Source organism: Arachis stenosperma, chromosome 5 (genome assembly GCF_014773155.1).
Source record: "Arachis stenosperma cultivar V10309 chromosome 5, arast.V10309.gnm1.PFL2, whole genome shotgun sequence".
Lineage (NCBI taxonomy): Eukaryota > Viridiplantae > Streptophyta > Magnoliopsida > Fabales > Fabaceae > Arachis > Arachis stenosperma.
The window spans coordinates 38,274,462-38,294,358 of NC_080381.1; the positions used below are offsets into that span (position 1 = coordinate 38,274,462).

At 35.4% G+C, this 19,897-nt stretch overlaps 1 protein-coding gene across 1 annotated transcript; it reads left to right on the forward strand.

Annotated features, from left to right (window-relative positions):
• Nucleotides 1–12,529: 12,529 nt before the first annotated feature.
• Nucleotides 12,530–17,064, forward strand: LOC130980718 (glutathione S-transferase U17-like). Its single transcript, XM_057904369.1, has 3 exons — nt 12,530–12,568; nt 12,643–12,959; nt 16,675–17,064. Exons 1-3 carry the CDS (start codon nt 12,550–12,552, stop codon nt 17,062–17,064), a joined length of 726 nt encoding a protein of 241 aa, XP_057760352.1. The 5' UTR covers nt 12,530–12,549.
• Nucleotides 17,065–19,897: the final 2,833 nt, after the last annotated feature.

Sequence of the window (19,897 nt, forward strand, 5' to 3'; positions counted from 1 at the left end):
CATTACAGCTGCATATGGGAGTAGCATATGTACACCTCCCATCAAAGCAAGCAGCTTTGAACTAAATCCTCAACTCATTATCATAGTGCAGCAAAACTGCCAGTATTCCGGTCTTCCACAAGAAGAACCTACTGAGTTTCTGGCACAGTTCTTGCAAATTGCTGACACAGTACGTGATAAAGAGGTTGATCAGGATGTCTACAGACTATTACTGTTTCCATTTGCTGTAAAAGAGCAAGCTAAGAGGTGGTTGAATAACCAACCTACAGTAAGCATAAAGACATGGAAACAGTTATCAGACAAATTCCTGAATCACTTTTACCCTCCAAAGAGGATGACACAGCTAAGGCTGGACATCCAAGGCTTTAAACAAGAGGATAACGAATCCCTTTATAATGCCTGGGAGAGGTATAGAGGTATGCTAAGAAAATGCCCCTCTGAAATGTTTTCAGAGTGGGTACAGTTAGACATCTTCTACTATGGGCTTACAGAAAAGGCTCAGATGTCTTTAGACCACTCAGCTGGTGGATCTATACACATGAGGAAGACAATTGAAGAGGCTCAAGAGCTTATAGACACTGTTGCTAGAAATCAATATTTGTATTCTAGCAATGAGTGCTCTCCAAAAGAGGAAGTCATGGCAGTAGCCACTGATCCTAATCCTCAAGAACAGATGATTGAGCTTAATCAATAATTACACCTGATGACAAAACAGTTAGCAGAATTTAAAGAGATGCTCCATGAAACTAAAATTGCTAACAAGAACATAGAACTGCAGTTGAATCAAGCAAAACAGCAGATATCTAAACAGATAACAGAAGAATGTCAAGCAGTTCAACTGAGGAGTGGGAAGACATTGAATAACACTGCTCAAAGTAGCAAAAAGCCAAATAAGGAACAATTGACAGAGGATAACCAAACCACTGTCCAAAATTCCTCTGAGGACAGTAAGAGCCCAGAGAGGAGTACTGTTGGCGTTCAAACGCCAGAAAGGGGAGGAAAGCTGGCGTTAAACGCCCATTCCCTACCCAGTTCTGGCGTTCAAACGCCAGAAAAGGGAGAGAAGTTGGCGTTAAACGCCCAATCTTCACCCATTCCTGGCGTTCAGACGTCAAGGGAGGATCAGACACCTGAGAGTGCTGACAGTAAACCCTCTAAAAAGGCTTCTTCAACCACTTCTTTAAGGAATAAACCTGCAGCAACTAAGGTTGAAGAATATAAAGCCAAGATGCCTTATCCTCAGAAACTCCGCCAAGCGGAACAGGATAAGCAATTTGCCCGCTTTGCAGACTATCTAAGGACTCTTGAAATAAAGATTCTGTTTGCAGAGGCACTTGAGCAAATACCCTCTTATGCTAAGTTCATGAAAGAGATCTTAAGTCATAAGAAGGATTGGAGAGAAACTGAAAAAGTATTTCTCACTGAAGAATGCAGTGCAGCCATTCTGAAAAGCTTGCCAGAAAAGCTTCAAGATCCAGGGAGCTTTATGATACCATGCACATTAGAAGGTGCTTGCACCAAGACAGCCCTGTGTGACCTTGGAGCAAGCATCAATCTAATACCTGCATCCACTATCAGAAAGCTTGGGTTGAATAAAGAAGTCAAACCAACCCGGATATGCCTCCAACTTGCTGATGGCTCCATTAAATATCCATCAGGCATAATTGAGGACATGATTGTCAAGGTTGGGCCATTTGCCTTTCCAACTGACTTTGTGGTGCTGGAAATGGAGGAGCACAAGAGTGCAACTCTCATTCTAGGAAGACCTTTCCTAGCAACTGGACGAACTCTCATTGATGTACAAAAAGGGGAAGTAACCCTGAGAGTCAATGAGGATGAGTTCAAGTTGAATGCTGTAAAAGCTATGCAGCATCCAGACACACCAAATGACTGCATGGGCGCTGACATTATTGACTCTTTGGTGGAAGAGATCAATATGACTGAAAGCCTAGAATCAGAGCTTGAGGACATCTTCAAGGATGCTCAACCTGATCAAGAAGAACCACAGAAAACAAAGGAATTTTCGAAAATTCCTCAGGAGGAGGATAAGCCTCCTAAACCTGAACTCAAACCACTACCACCATCCCTGAAGTATGCATTTCTGGGAGAGGGTGACACTTTTCCAGTGATTATAAGCTCTGCTTTAAATCCACAGGAAGAGAAAGCACTGATTCAAGTGCTAAGGACACACAAGACAGCTCTTGGGTGGTCCATAAGTGATCTTAAGGGCATTAGCCCAGCTAGATGCATGCACAAGATCCTGTTGGAGGATAATGCCAAACCAGTGGTCCAACCACAGAAGAGGCTAAATCCAGCCATGAAGGAGGTGGTGTAGAAAGAGGTCACTAAATTACTAGAGGCTGGGATTATTTATCCTATTTCTGATAGCCCCTGGGTGAGCCCTGTACAAGTTGTCCCCAAAAAAGGAGGCATGACAGTGGTTCATAATGAAAAAAATGAACTGGTTCCTACAAGAACAGTCACAGGGTGGCGCATGTGTATTAACTACAGAAGGCTCAATACAGCCACCAGAAAGGATCATTTTCCTTTACCATTCATAGACCAAATGTTAGAAAGACTAGCTGGTCATGATTATTACTGCTTTTTGGATGGCTATTCAGGTTACAACCAAATTGCAGTAGATCCTCAAGACCAAGAGAAAACAGCATTTACTTGCCCTTCTGGCGTGTTTGCCTACAGGAGGATGCCTTTTGGTCTGTGTAATGCTCCTGCAACCTTTCAAAGATGCATGTTATCCATCTTCTCTGATATGGTGGAGAAATTCCTGGAAGTCTTCATGGATGACTTCTCAATATATGGAGACTCATTCAGCTCCTGTCTTGACCACCTAGCACTTGTCCTGAAAAGGTGCCAAGAGACTAACCTGGTTTTAAACTGGGAGAAATGTCACTTTATGGTGACTGAGGGAATTGTCCTTGGGCACAAAATTTCAAGCAGGGGAATAGAGGTGGATAAGGCAAAGGTAGAGGTAATTGAAAAATTACCACCACCTGCCAATGTTAAGGCAATCAGAAGCTTTCTGGGGCATGCAGGATTCTATAGAAGGTTTATAAAGGATTTTTCGAAAATTGCAAAACCTTTGAGCAACCTGCTAGCTGCTGACACACCATTTGTGTTTGACACACAGTGTCTGCAGGCATTTGAGACCCTGAAAGCCAAGCTGGTCATAGCACCAGTCATCTCTACACCAGACTGGACATTGCCATTTGAACTAATGTGTGATGCCAGTGACCATGCCATTGGTGCAGTGTTGGGACAGAGGCATAACAAGCTTCTGCACGTCATTTATTATGCCAGCCATGTTCTAAATGATGCACAAAAGAATTACACAACCACAGAAAAAGAGTTACTTGCAGTGGTCTATGCCATTGACAAGTTTAGATCCTATCTAGTGGGATCCAAAGTGATTGTGTACACTGACCATGCTGCTCTTAAATACTTACTCACAAAGCAGGATTCAAAACCCAGGCTTATAAGATGGGTGTTGCTTCTGCAAGAGTTTGATATAGAAATAAGAGACAGAAAAGGGACAGAGAACCAAGTAGCTGATCATCTGTCCCGAATAGAACCAGTAGCTGGGGCGTCCCTCCCTTCTACTGAGATCTCTGAGACTTTCCCAGATGAGCAACTCTTTGCCATTCAGGAAGCTCCATGGTTTGCAGATATTGCAAATTATAAAGCTGTGAGGTTCATACCCCAGGAGTACAGCAGAGTGCAAAGAAAGAAATTAATTTCAGACGCCAAGTACTACCTATGGGATGAGCCGTATCTCTTTAAGAGATGTGCAGACGGAATGATCCGCAGATGTGTACCCAGAGAAGAAGCACAAAGGATCCTATGGCACTGCCATGGATCACAGTATGGAGGACATTTTGGAAGTGAGCGAACAGCCACTAAAGTCCTCCAATGTGGCTTCTACTGGCCTACTCTCTATAGAGATGCCCGAGAGTTTGTGCGTAACTGTGACAGTTGCCAAAGAGCTGGTAACTTGCCTCACGGATATGCCATGCCTCAACAAGGGATATTAGAGATTGAATTGTTTGACGTATGGGGGATTGACTTCATGGGTCCATTCCCACCATCATACTCAAACACTTACATTCTGGTGGCGGTGGACTATGTGTCTAAGTGGGTGGAAGCAATTGCTACACCCACTAATGATACCAAGACCGTGCTGAAATTCCTCCAGAAACACATCTTCAGCAGGTTTGGTGTTCCCAGAGTACTAATCAGTGACGGGGGCACTCATTTCTGCAATAAACAGCTATACTCTGCTATGGTCAGATATGGAATTAGCCACAAAGTGGCAACTCCGTATCATCCACAGACAAATGGGCAAGCTGAAGTCTCTAACAGAGAGCTAAAAAGAATCCTAGAACGGACTGTGATAGCCCGAAGAAAGGATTGGGCAAAGAGTTTGGATGATGCTCTGTGGGCATACAGAACAGCATTCAAGACTCCTATAGGAACCTCTCCATACCAACTGGTGTATGGGAAGGCCTGTCATCTGCTCGTGGAACTGGAACATAAAGCCTACTGGGCAACCAGGTTCCTAAACATGGATGCTCAATTAGCTGGTGAAAAAAAATTGCTCCAACTAAATGAGCTAGAGGAGTTCAGACTCAATGCCTTTGAAAATGCAAAAATTTATAAGGAAAAGGCAAAGAAGTGGCATGACAAGAAGTTGTCATCCAGAGTCTTTGAGCCAGGACAAAAAGTTCTGCTATTCAACTCTAGGCTCATATTGTTCCCAGGAAAACTTAAATCTCGTTGGAGGGGTCCGTATGTGATTACAGGAGTATCACCATATGGATATGTTGAGCTCCAGAATGCTGAGTCTTACAAAAAGTTCATTGTTAATGGACAGAGGATCAAACATTATCTTGAAAACAATTTTGAGCAAGAATGCTCAAAACTGATACTTGAGTGATTCTCAGTGAAGGTCCAGCTAAAGACAGTAAAGAAGCGCTTGCTGGGAGGCAACCCAGTCATTAGCAGGTTATATGTTTTGTTTCTACAAGGGCAAATATCAAAAATGAAGGAATTCACAGAGTTACAGAAGGATTCAGTGCAAAAAGCAGAGAAAAAGAGCTTACTGGCGAAAAAACGCCAGTAAGGGGTACTTTGGGCGTTAAACGCCAGAATGGGCACCATTCTGGGCGTTTAACGCCAGTAAAGGTGCCATTTTGGGCGTTAAACGCCAGAATGGGCACTATTCTGGGCGTTTAACGCCAGGTGTGCAGCATCCTGGGCGTTTAGCAAAAACGCCCAGTGACAAAGGGGATTCTGGTGTTTAACGCCAGCCAGGGTACCTGGCTGGGCGTTAAACGCCCACAATGGCTAGCAAATGGGCGTTAAACGCCAGAATGGATGCCATTCTGGGCGTTTAACGCCAGAAAGGTGGGGGACCAAGATTTTGCTTTCCGATCAAATTTTTTTCAAACTTTCCTTTTTTAACCCATACTTTTCTACATAAACACACTTCAACCTCTCATCATTCACCTTCAAATCTTCAAAAATCAAAATCATTCTTCAAATCTCTCTCAAATCAATCCCAAATCTTGTTCAAAAACTCACCCTTCTCTCAAATTCTCTCCATATCTTCTCAAATCTCCTTCCAATTTTTTTCGAAAGCTCCTCCCCCCCTTATAAAAACACGTTCGGCCTCCTTATTCCCCCACACCATTCGAATTTGCTCTTCTCTTCTCTCTCTCTTCTCTCCTTTCTTTTGCTTGAGGACAAGCAAACCTCTAAGTTTGGTGTGCTTTTCCATGATCACTAAGCCAAGATTCATCAAGATCATGGCTCCTAAGGGAAAACAAACCAATGTAAGAGGAAAGAAAGAGAATAATCCAAAGAATCTTTGGAATCAAGAGAAGTTCTTAACCAAAGAACATGAAGACCATTATCACAAAATAATGGGTCTGAGGTCAGTGATCCCGGAAGTTAAATTTGATCTGAAAGAAGATGAATATCCGGGGATCCAAGAGCAAATTCGAAACAGAGGATGGGAAGTTCTAACCAATCCTGAGATAAAGGTTGGAAGAAATATGGTTCAGGAATTCTACTCAAATCTGTGGCTGACAGATAAGCAGAGAATGACTGGAACTGCTTTTCATACTTATAGAACCATGGTCAGAGGGAAAGTTATCTACTTCCATCTGGACAAAATAAGAGAAATCTTCAAATTGCCTCAACTGCAAGATGATCCTGAATCCTTTAATAGGAGAATGGTGAGAGCAGATAAAGGGTTGGATCAAGTTCTAGAGGACATATGCCTCCCTGGAACTAAGTGGATAACCAATTCAAAGGGTGTCCCAAACCAACTCAAGAGGGGAGACCTCAAACCAATTACAAGAGGTTGGCTAGACTTTATTGGGCGTTCCATATTGCCCACTAGCAACCGTTCTGAGGTCACTATCAAGAGAGCAGTGATGATTCATTGCATTATGCTTGGAAAAGAAGTGGAGGTTCATCATCTGATTGCTTGTGAGATCTACACAATTGCAAATAAGAATTCCACTGAAGCCAAACTGGCTTACCCTAGCTTGATCTCCTTGCTCTGTAAAGAGGCTGGGGTAAAGATGGGAGTAGATGAATTCATACCCATTGAACATCCAATCACCAAGAAGTCAATGGAAGGACAAATGCAAGACAACTCTATCAAAAGGAGGGCGCAGGAGTTCCTCCCTGAATTTCCTGAAATTGGCTACTGGGCCAGCCTAGAAGCATCTATCACCAAGTTGCAAGAAACTATGGAGCAACTTAAGGAAGAACAGCAGAATCAGAACTGCATGCTCTGCAAATTGCTGAAGGAACAAGAGAAGCAGGGGCGTGAACTTCAAGAACTGAAACGCCAAAAATTCTCCCCTCAATTTGAGGGAGCATCCACTTCTCAAAATCAAGGTTGTCGAGTCCTAACTCTGTGAAAACCTCTATCATTAGGAGCCTATTTAAATTTTTGTTTTCTATTTTTTTTTCTAGTCTCATCTTATATCTATTTTTGAGTCTTGTTCTTAATTCATAATTAATAAAATTTAAAAATTCATGTCTTAAAGCTATGAATGTCCTATGAATCCATCACCTCTCTTAAATGAAAAATGCTTTAATCACAAAAGAAAAAGAAATACAGGATTTCGAATTTATCTTTGAAACTAGTTGAATTAGTTTGATGTGGTGACAATACTTTTTGTTCTCCGAATGAATGCTTGAACAGTGCATATGTCTTTTGAATTTGTTGTTTTGAGAATGTTAAAATTGTTGGCTCTTGAAAGAATGAGGAAAAAGGGAACTGTTATTGAGGATCTGAAAAATCATCAAATTGATTCTTGAAGCAAGAAAAAGCAGTGATTCAAAAAAAAATAGAAAGAAAGAAATAAAGTTGTGATCCAAGGCAAAAAGAGTGTGCTTGAGAACCCTGGACACCTCTAATTGGGGACTCTAGCAAAGCTGGGTCATAATCTAAAAAGGTTCACCCAAGTAAGTGTCTGTGGCATATATGTATCCGGTGGTAATACTGGAAGACAGAGTGCTTTGGGCCACAGCCAAGACTCATACACTAGCTATGTTCAAGAATCATTATACTTAACTAGGAGAATCAATAACACTATCTGAGTTATGAGTTCCTAAAGATGCCAATCATTCTGAACTTCAAGGGATAAAGTGAGATGCCAAAACTGTTCGGAAGCAAAAAGCTACTAGTCCCGCTCATCTAATTGGAGCTGAGTTTCCTTGATATTTTGGAGTCTATAGTATATTCTCTTCTTTTTATCCTACTTTGATTTTCAGTTGCTTGGGGACAAGCAACAATTTAAGTTTGGTGTTGTGATGAGCGGATAATTTATACGCTTTTTGGCATTGTTTTTAGTATGTTTTTAGTATGATTTAGTTAGTTTTTAGTATATTTTTATTAGTTTTTAGTTAAAATTCACTTTTCTGGACTTTACTATGAGTTTGTGTGTTTTTCTGTGATTTCAGGTATTTTCTGGCTGAAATTGAGGGTCCTGAGCAAAAATCTGATTTAGAGGCTGAAAAGGACTGCAGATGCTGTTGGATTCTGACCTCCCTGCACTCGAAGTGGATTTTCTGGAGCTACAGAAGCCCAATTGGTGCGCTCTCAACGGCGTTGGAAAGTAGACATCCAGCAATGTATAATAGTCCATACTTTGCCCGAGATTTGATGGCCCAAACTGGCGTTGCAAATCAGCTTCAGAATTCCCAGCGTTTAACACTGGAACTGGCATAGAAATTGGAGTTAAACACCCGAACTGGCATAAAAGCTGGCGTTTAACTCCAGAAAGAGTCTCTACACGAAAATGCTTCAATGCTCAGCCCAAGCACACACCAAGTGGGCCCGGAAGTGGATTTTTCTGTCATTTACTCAATTCTGTAAACCCTAGGTTACTAGTTCACTATTAATAGGATCTTTTGACATTGTATCTGTACCTCATGACACTTTACACGTTTCTTTGTGTACCTTCCACGGCATGAGTCTCTAAACCCCATGGTTGGGGGTGAGGAGCTCTGCTGTGTCTTGATGGATTAATGCAATTACTATTGTTTCTTATTCAATCATGCTTGCTTCCGTTCTAAGATATCACTTGTTCTTAACCCGGATGAATGTGATGACCCGTGACACTCATCATATTCTCAACTATGAACGCGTGCCTGACAACCACCTCCGTTCTACTTTAGATTGAGTAGATATCTCTTGGATTCCTTAATCAGAATCTTCGTGGTATAAGCTAGAACTGATGGTGGCATTCAAGAGAATCCGGAAGGTCTAAACCTTGTCTGTGGTATTCTGAGTAGGATTCAATGATTGAATGACTGTGACGAGCTTCAAACTCCTGAGGGCGGGGCGTTAGTGACAGACGCAAAAGAATCATTGGATTCTATTCCGGCCTGATTGAGAACTGACAGATGGATAGCCGTGCCGTGACAGGGTGCGTTGAACATTTCCACTGAGAGGATGGGAGGTAGCCACTGACAACGGTGAAACCCTTGCATACAGCTTGCCATGGAAGGAGCCTTGCATGTTTGAAGAAGAAGACAGTAGGAAAGCAGAGGTTCAGAAGACAGAGCATCTCCAAAACCTCAACCTGTTCCCCATTACTGCAAAACAAGTACTTATTTCATGTTCTTTTACTTTTCACAATCAACCCTGATAATTATTGATATCCTGACTAAGATTTACAAGATAACCATAGCTTGCTTCAAGCCGACAATCTCCGTGGGATCGACCCTTACTCACGTAAGGTATTACTTGGACGACCCAGTGCACTTGCTGGTTAGTTGTGCGGGGTTGCAAAAGTGTGATTGCAATTTCGTGCACCAGTACTGCAAAACCAGAAAACCAGAAAAATCTGCAGCAACTACTAAACTTTAAAAAATCATATCTTCCAAACCACTTGGACAAATTCCCTGAAACTTTTCTGCAATAATCTTGACTTATAGAAATTTGTTAGAAAAATAGATTAATTCAAAAATCATGTCCAGATTATTCCCAGTTTTAGTTTTAAGTTGCTGTCTAAACAGATTAGGAATTTCTGCAGCAAGACTTCTCAATTTCACTAACCAAATTTAGTCCTGTAGGTTTTCAACTTATACTAATCCACCATTCTTCTCATTCATCACCATATCCACTTTAATTATATCATAACCCTACTCCAAAGCCTCAGTTCCATGTACCTATAAAAAATTACCACGATTTATATCATACAAGCATACTATAAAGCATTAAAATTCTGCACTTCTTCTAACAATAATAAACCAACCAATCAACAGAATTTCAGCAAGATCAACCTTACTAACTCATCACCTTCAACTAGAAATTGCATATAACAATTACCCATTACCCATAATTCTAACCCTTACCCATAAAATCTGCACATTTATAACATATCAAGGCCTATTTCATTAATACTATCTGTTAACACATTAATACTCACACCAATTCATAAAACTTGTACGTTATTCAAAATTCCACCCTTCCAATACAAGCATATATACATACATAAATTTTACTCCCATTATCAATTACTCAACACAATACCACATCAATTTATTCATCAACATCACAAACACTCATCATTTAACACATTCATCCATTTCAACTTATCCTATAGTACTTTAGCCTAAGCTTTCACAAAACCTTATATGTTAAACGCGCAAAACTTAAACCATACATTGGCCGATAACTATATTTAGTCCAAGGTAGCCACCCAAGTCACAACACAGCCCCTCAAGCTTTGAGAAACCACCCAAAATCTTAGCTTCAATCACCACCAAGCTTCCAAATGCTTACTTTTCAATTCCCATGCTTATATATAAACTTAATTCACACCTAATACACAACATGTACACTTCAATTTCAGATTTCACATGATAAATTCAAGATTTGGCTAGGGCTTAGGTCATCATTACCTTGTATGTGCCTCAATCAAACCAAAGCCCGCTCATTCCTCAACTCAATTTGATCCTATAATCATTAATTTAACCAAAATCTTAACACCCAAAAATTTTAATATTTCCGAATTGAAGAAGAGAGAATAGGAGCTGGGATTTTGATATCCTCACCTTGAAAGGTACTGGGCTTTGTAGAGCTCAACGCCACGGATGCGTGGCCGCAAACGATGTGGCGATCGGAGCTCTGGATCAAAAGTTATAAAAAATTGAAGTTCAGGTGAGGGTTTGCTTCTTCTCCTCTTCCATGGCTGCCCAGCAACGTGTTTAGCATGCAAGAAGGGAGAAAGTAGATCTGAACTCACTTTATTAAGTGAGTGGATGGGGCCCATGGGTCCAGTTTGAGTTCGGTTCAATCGGTTTGGTCTGTTTGGCCCAATCCTGGACCGATTTCTTTAAAATTGGTGTCAGAATTCTCGTTTTAATTAGCTCTATCCTATTTTAATATTAGATTTACAATTTTAATTTTCTTTATTAAAACTTAATTTTTTCTTTAATTATTTGCTAAATTTTTGGGGTTTACATAGGTAAATTCTTAGTCATCATATCTGAATCATTATCATCAGTATGGATCTTCTCAAGTTCATATGACTTCATCTCAAGCGCTTGACGTATCCAATGATACCTCACCTCTATGTGCTTCGATCTGGAATGAAACATCAGATTCTTGCTAAGATGGATAACACTCTGACTGTCACAAAATAACACAAACTTCTCTTGATTGGTGTCTAACTCTTGTAGAAACTTCTTCATCCCCAAGAATTCCTTAGAAGCTTCAACAACAGCAATGTATTCTGCCTCTGTAGTAGACAAAGCAACATATTTCTAAAGTTGAGATTGCCACGACACAACTCCCCCTATAAAAGTCATCATATAACCAGAAGTAGACTTTTTTAAATCAAGATCCCTAACCATATCCATATCTATGTAACTATTCAACACAAGTTGACCATTCCCAAAACATAAACAAACTTTGAAATTTATTATATTATATTATATTTATACATGTATCTTTCATCATTTTATTAAATGAAAATAGGTTTTTTAATAGAAAAAATTAACAATCGAACTAGCCATGATGTATAGTGTAGTGAATCAATAACCAATTTTCAAAAGTGTTTATATTCTTGATATTATGTAGCTAATAATTTTATTAATTTAAATTTGTGTATTCATGAACTAATTGGATTTATAAATTTTTTTTACATAATTTATAGTTGTTGAGATATATTTTTTATAAAATAAAATAGTATAACTTTTTAAAATTTTATATATTTTACGATATAAATAATTTTTTATTATGAATGTAATTAATTTTTTAAAATAGTAATTTATTTCATATTTGAATGTTAATAAAAAATTAAATAACTAAAATTATAATTGAATAAAATATAATTTTAAATTTTAAAATATTAAAGTTACATTTTAAAACTAGATCAACGAAAGATATTTTTATTATTTTTAACATTTAAAAACAAATTATCGTTTTATAATACAATCACATTTTTTAAAATGTAAAAAATGAAAATAAACTGAAAATATTTTCCTCTTAAGTTGTCCTGAATACAAAGGACAAACTCAGCAGGTGTGGAATCCAGTGATCAATCTGTGTCAAATTGTACTCTTTGGGAGGTTAGAATCGAAACTACCCACCATTTGTTTATTGGTTGTGACATAACATGGAGAGTTTGGAGCGATATTTTGAGCTTGTATGGAATATCGTGGGTGTGGCCAGGAAATTCAAGATAATGTTTGAGAGTTGGTCGGGTATTAGAATACAGAAGAAAAACAAATTAAAGAGAGTTGAATGATTTTGTTCTTTGCCGTAAATTGGTGTGCGTGGAAGGTGAGGAACAACAAGTTGTTTAACGATGGGGCTGCTAATTCAGTGGACATCAAACTACTAGTAATGCATTTTAAGGAGTTGTGGATTAGTGATAAGGAGAGGAGGTTGGGTAGCGTAGCTCAACTGACATCATTATTCACATGTCACAACTCACAAATGTCTCATCTCTGTCATTAATTTCTTTCCATACAGAAGCGTCTTCTATAAATATACACTTCATGCTTTGCTTCATGAGTGGTAAGTGGTATCCTACACATAGTAGATATAAGAGTTTCAATAATTTAGTCTTTCAATAATAATAATGATGGCAGCCAAAAGAAGCGACTTGAAGCTTTTGGGTGGATGGTTCAGTCCATTTGTGACAAGGGTGAAGATTGCACTTAACATTAAAGGATTGGAATATGAGAACATTGAAGAGGACTTGAACTCCAAAAGTGATCTTCTTCTTCGTTCCAATCCTGTGCACAAGAAAATTCCAGTTCTAATTCATGGTGACAAACCCATATGTGAATCCTCAATCATACTTCAATATATTGATGAGGTTTGGTCCAATGGTCCTTCTATCCTTCCTCAAGATGCTTATGACAGAGCAATTGCTACATTCTGGGTTTCATACATTGATGATAAGGTATGCTTTATGTTATTTTATTCTATTTATTTATTTTTATATTCAACGGAGAATATTCCCTAATTTTTTTAAGAGTTAATTCTAAATCAGATCATAAAAAAATTTAGTCAAATAATTTAATTCACAACAAACTTTAATAACCAATCCATTTTTAATCTTTTATTTTATTAAATATATCAATCTTTACATCAAACTTTACTAAAAAGTTAAACAAATTAATTTTTATTATTATTTAATATAAAGCATAATCATTTCTAATGATATTTTAAATTATCATATTAGTCTTTCTATATATATAAACAATTCTCATGACAAAGTTTGAGAACTGTTTTAATAATTAACATTTTTTTCTATTTTTTTTTTTTTGGCATGGGTATGTTTATCGTATTTATCTCTTTCTCTAGATAAATGACAGTTAGAAATAAGTAAAATTAGTTCTATTGTTATCTGATATACAAATCAAAATTTACCTTGACTATAGCAAATCAAAGGCCTATCGATTTGCATGTTTAATTGTACATGTAGGTTGTTGTTGTTTCAAATTAAAATTCTAAAAGGAAAAAAGTTAAATAGAAGACCATTAAAAGATAGGAATATCTTTGTAATACAAAAATATAAGCAGACATAAAAAATTAACTATAATATACGTTGGTATATATTTGTATATGTTATTTATACTTTTTTAAAATAAAGTAATTAATCACCAAAATAATTAAAAATATCATAATAAAATAATCAAACATTATCATAATTAAATAATTAAATATTTTACTGTATCATAATTAATTTTTTTAAGAAACACAAAAAATACATTCCTATATACAGTGGCTAATTAATCTAGGATGGTTGTATGTTACTATTGTTTAATTTTGGGTTCGTAATAACACTTAATTATACCCTAGTATGGTAGATTATCCAGTTACAACAATTGATTATTATACTATAATAAATTTAATTATTCTATTAGTAATTACAATTATTCTCCACATACAATTCATTTTTTTATACAAGTTTATATAAGTCATCTATATTTACGTGCGTACATTCTTTTTCTTCTCTTTCGTTATCGATTTCTTCTCCTCCTTTTTTTTTCTCCTTCTCCTCTATTATCAGTTATTTCATTGTTATAGATAATGAATAATTCAAGTTCAAATTATCAATTGAACCAGAACGAAATTGATTATTATTTTGAATCCAATCAAGTGGTTGAGATGTAGTTTGACTCTAGTTAATTTTTTTGTTAGTAGTTTATGATTCTGTAGGTGAATAATATTTCATCCTTGATGGTTTGAATTGAATGTAATGTAAAAGTTCTGTATTAAAATTTTTTTCTTTATTTGCAGTAAATTTGGGTGTAGCACGAAAGTATTTGAGTGTATTGTTTAAGAATTTTCGGTGTATGTGTGCTGATAAGTTCTGCATAATTTAAAACTCTTGTTCTCCCTCCTCCTCCTCTTCTGATGCTTCTTCTTCTTCTTTTTCATCATCGTCATCATCTTTTTTTTCTTGTTTTATCTTCTCAAATTTCTTTTTGTTTTACTCTTTTAGCAAAAATAAAAACAAAAAAAATCAAATAAAGAAGAAGAAGAAACATATAATAGTGCAAAATTACTTGAAAGATAATAAACTTACATTCATTCAACTAAAAGAAAGAAATAAATAAGGAAAAAAAGAAAAAAAATGCAGCATTAGAGGAAAACACTTTTTTATATTTGCACCAAATTTAAGTGTAACACGAAGATATTTGAGTGTATTGTTTAATAAGAATTTTTGGTGTTGTGTGCTGATAAGTTCTGCATAATTTAAAACTCTTCCTCTTTCTCCTCCTCCTCATCTTTTGATGTTTCTTCTTCTTCTTTTTTTCATCATCATCACCATCTTCTTTTTCTTATTTTCTTATTCATCTTTTTCTTTTTATTTTACCTTCTCAAATTTTTTCTTATTTTACTCTTTTAGCAAGAATAAAAAAAATCAAACAAAGAAGAAGAAGAAACACATAATGCTGCAAAATTACTTGAAAGATGATGAACTTATATTCATTCCACTACAAGAAAGAAAGAAATAAGAAAAAAAAGAAGAAAAAAATGCAACATTAGAGGAAACATTTTTTTATATTTGCACTAAATTTGGGTATAATATGAAGATATTTGAGTGTATTGTTTAAGAATTTTTGGTGTTGTGTGCTGATAAGTTCTGCATAATTCAAAACTCTTCCTCTTCCTCCTCCTCATCTTTTGATGCTTCTTCTTTTTTTCATCATCATCACCATCTTCTTTTTCTTTTTTCCTTATTCATCTTCTTCTTTTTATTTTACCTTCTCAAATTTCTTCTTATTTTACTCTTTGAGCAAGAATAAAAACGAAAAACAAATTAAACAAAGAAGAAGAAGAAACACATAATGCTACAAAATTACTTGGAAGAGGATGAACTTACATTCATTTAACTAAAAGAAAGAAAGAAATAAGAAAAAAAAGAAGAAAAAAATGAAGCATTAGAGGAAATATTTTTCTGTATTTGCAGCAAATTTGAGTGTAACACAAAGATATTCGAGTGTATTATTTAAGAATTTTCGGTGTATGTGTGCTGATAAGTTCTGCATAATTCAAAACTCTTCATCTTCCTCCTACTCATCTTCTGTTGTTTCTTCTTTATCTTCTTATTTCATTTTCTCATAATTCTTCTTGGGAGAAAAAATCAAACAAAGAAAAAAATCATAATGTTGCAATATCAATAAAAAGAGGAGGAGGGAAAAAATGCAACAACAACGACAGTAATAAAAAAACGACGATGAAGATGAAATACGCGAAGAAAAAGGAGGAAAAACGCAAAGAAGAAGGAGAAGAAGAAGAAAGAGGAGGAGGAGGAACGCGGAATACAAAGAGAAACGTGATTTCACGCACGCGTTATATAAGTGACTTAAATGACTTGTATGTCAAAAAGACTTGTATGTGTAACAGTACTCATATAGTTAATTACTAAATTAAAAAAATATAAAATATAAATATACATAATTATATAATAACTAATTTAGTTAATAATTTTTTATATTTGTAGAACATTTTTGTTTATCATAAATATAGATAGTTTTATATTTAAATATTCATTTTTAAATTGATGATTTGGACTGTAGGATATGATTAAAGATATTAAATATATATATATATATATATATATATATATATATATATATATATATATATATATATGATGACTGATTTGGTTATTGAGTTTTTATATTCGTAGAATATTTTTATTTATCATAAATATAAATAGTTCAAGATTTAATATATTCATTTAATTTTCACATTGATTTGAAAATAGATTATCATTAAATTTATTATACCTAAAATCTTTTATATCAAGAAAAACTTATTATAATATTTTTCTTTTGCATTTTTCTTGGATTTGAACCAACACTATAATTCCTCATTTTTCTCGATCCAAAATGTTTCCCCATAGCATTTCTATCTCTAAATCAAAGTCAGCATAACACGTACAAAAACTTAAATTATTTAAATTTACTTTTCCATACCACTTTTAAAGACTAAAACTTATTTATTTACATTTACTTTCCTATACCACTTTCGGAAGAATAAAAATCCTAAATAATCCAAATATATAGATCTTACATCCTTCTAATTGTATGCATACCTAATTCATTTTAACGTTGGTTTTCAATCAATTTCTTTTTGCAATTAAATTTGGGTGTACGTAGTTATTTGTTTGCATGTGGAACATTCTAATGGCTTTTGAAGATGAAGAGGAAAGGAAGCCACACTTTGAGCAATTGGAGGAAGAAGTGCTTGTGACGTTGGAAGTGGCATTCAACAAATGCAGTGAAGGAAAGCCCTTCTTTGGAGGGAACGACGTTGGATTCATTGACATTGCCCTTGGGAGCTTCTTGCCTTTTCTATATGTGTTAGAAAAGATGAATGGAAAGAAGGTCCTCACCGTCGACAAGTTTCCAGAGTTAGAGAATTGGACTACAAATTTTATTGCGAATTCAGTTGTGATTGAAACTCTTCCAGAGATTGATGACAAGCTTGTTTTGTTTTGTAAGGCTTTTCGACGTAAATGGGTTACTGCTAAAGCTGCTGCCAAGTAAAATGTTATTGGAATGATGTTGTGAGACCATGGAGTTTCCTTTTCTCTTTGGTTTGAATATTATGTTTTCTATGATGGCTTCTTTTTTATCTATTTATTTACCGTGGGAGATGATATTGTATAATAACATCACTAGCATACGGTACTTGGACATTCAGTGAAATTCATATTATGCTTAACTGTATATGTAAATTACAAGAGATTTTAATTTGGTTACATTAATTCTTTTGACACTTTTATTACTAATATCATTAAAATTTACTAATGTAGCACGTTAAATGATACCATACCAACTACAATACATAAATTTTTAGTGACTACAACACATACTTAATTGAATTACATTATAATATCTACTATTTTATTATTTCTTAAATTTGTGTGCATGTCTCTTTTTTTTTCAACTTTTAACCATAAACTTGTAGTAGGTGTTAATAAGACCATTTTTTTTTAATCTTAAAACATTACTAATACAAATTAATAAAACAATGCTACTTAACCAACATTCACTCGATCAATATAATCCAAAGTTCAGCTTTTAATTATTTGATTAATTAATTTTGGATGATGCAATCTATTTGTCTTAAAAAAAATATAAGTAAACAATTTTAAACCAGCCAACTCTAAACAACTACTATTAATAAATATTGATTTTGTATTTTTTAAAAATTAAAATTTAAATAATCACTCATTAATCAAAATTTGAAAATTAAGAATTCTAATTACGTGTCTCCCCATCCATTTTCACGCAATGTGATTTCGGTGAAACCCCCTACGAACGCAAAACTCCCCAATTCTCAAGCTATCGGATCGCTGCACATCCACCCCGCCTGCATCTCCGCCCGTATGTACGATCAGGAGCTGCCCCCCAATGCCTTCTGTAATGCGACCCACACTCTCATTAGTCTGCAACGGGAGGCTGCACACAACGCTGTTCATCAAGACCACAAGCACCTTCACCCGTATCCCCGCACTAAGCCACGCCCGCAAGTCTGGCTGCATCGCAGCCCGTGAATCACCACCCGCTTCGTCGATAGAACTTACAATTGGTGAAGAAGGATTGAAAGCAACATCCATTGATGTGAGTGATCATTCTAATTTACGAAAGACAATATTGTATGTTTGAGGGGTGATGATAATCAACATGTTCACAAGGTACATAGTGGTTTACTTTGCATGTTAATTCCGATTGTTTTTGTTTTTTTATGCATATAGGATGCTTCTTTCTTTCTTTATAGTATTGTGGGCATATTTAAATGCAAGTTGTATGCTTCTTTGCAAGCAAGTTATTATGTTTGTATTGTAATTTACAAGATTGATCAGTGATATTTTTTTCGGATTTGTATTGTTTGCATTATTAGACCTTCCCTTTTGAGTAGGTGAATTAATGGATATTTTTAATGTATTTCATTTGTTAATGATTTTTGTTACATTTTTGGATGTATCTAGGTTCATTGGATGTATCTTTTTATGTAAGAGTATTTATCCAGGAATATGTTTTTGTTGGACAAGTTTTCTTTGGGTGTTTGCCTTGTGTATATTTTGCCTCATCATGTGGATGGATTCTGTATTTGGTTTGCTTATTAGTTGTATTTGGGTGTTTTCAATTGCAAGTGCAAGACGGTAAAGACATCATTAAGTTGGGAAGTGATAAAACAAACTTGGGTCATGAAGTATGAACTGTAATTATTGCTTTGATATTACTAATGAGTTATTAGAAACCAATATATTAGTGTGAGCAGCATTGAATATTTTTTTAATTGATTTACAGTTGTTAGATCACACTCTCATTTGTGTAGAGAAGATCCCAAGTTTAGGATTGCATTTTAATTTGTTGCAGCCAGCACATAAATTTTATTCAAATTACGCAAAGAAATTTGGGTTCATAATTAAGATTAGGAACACAAATTTTGACAAGACGAGAAAGGAGTTAAAGATATTCATTAATCAGACAATGCATTACAATCGGAAGGTTATCGGGAGTCTCAAGTAAAAGTAACATCTCAGACAAACAGAAAAACAATCACGAGATATAGAGTAAGGATGTATGTGATGTTGGATAGGGAGAAGGATGATTGGATGGTGTCGAAGTTAGAATTGCGGCATTTTTACCCATGTTTTGCTAAGAAATCGGTCCATTATCACGAGAAAAAAGAGCTGACCATGCATGCAAAGTGTGTGATTGAGAATAACGATGAAGCTGGCATACGACCCAACAAGATCGACCTTATATTGGCTAACGAGGTTTGTGGGTCGTCAAACTTTGGTTACTCAAAAAAGGATGAGAGGAATTACATCACAAGAAAATTCCACCATGCTGATGATAATATGGATGTTAAGGCTCCTATGAGGAATTACATCTTCAAAGGTTCCTAGTTATAAATTTTTTTCACTATATTATATTATATTATATATCATTTTACTTTTAGAGGTCGTAATATCTCACCACTTCGGTCTTATGACTTAAGCATAAGGTTCTGTGTAGTATATGGTGTTATAATAAGCACATTAATTTAACCTTTTATTTATTTAATTTATTTATGTTGCATTTGTAATCATATTATATCTATTTTTATAAATATATCTTTTTTAGAAAATACTCATAGTATTAACACATGATATATTAAATAAATATTTTAAAAATAACTATAATCTATGATAAAAATAAAAAATAAACAAAATAGATATTACAAAAAATAATTCTATATGTTCTGTTGTGTTGTGCTATGCACTTGACTAAGCTATCTGTGTACTTTTTCATTTCGAGTCCCTTAGTAATTATTTACAAAAGAGCTTGAGTTCACTACAACTATCAATTTAATAATGCTACCTGT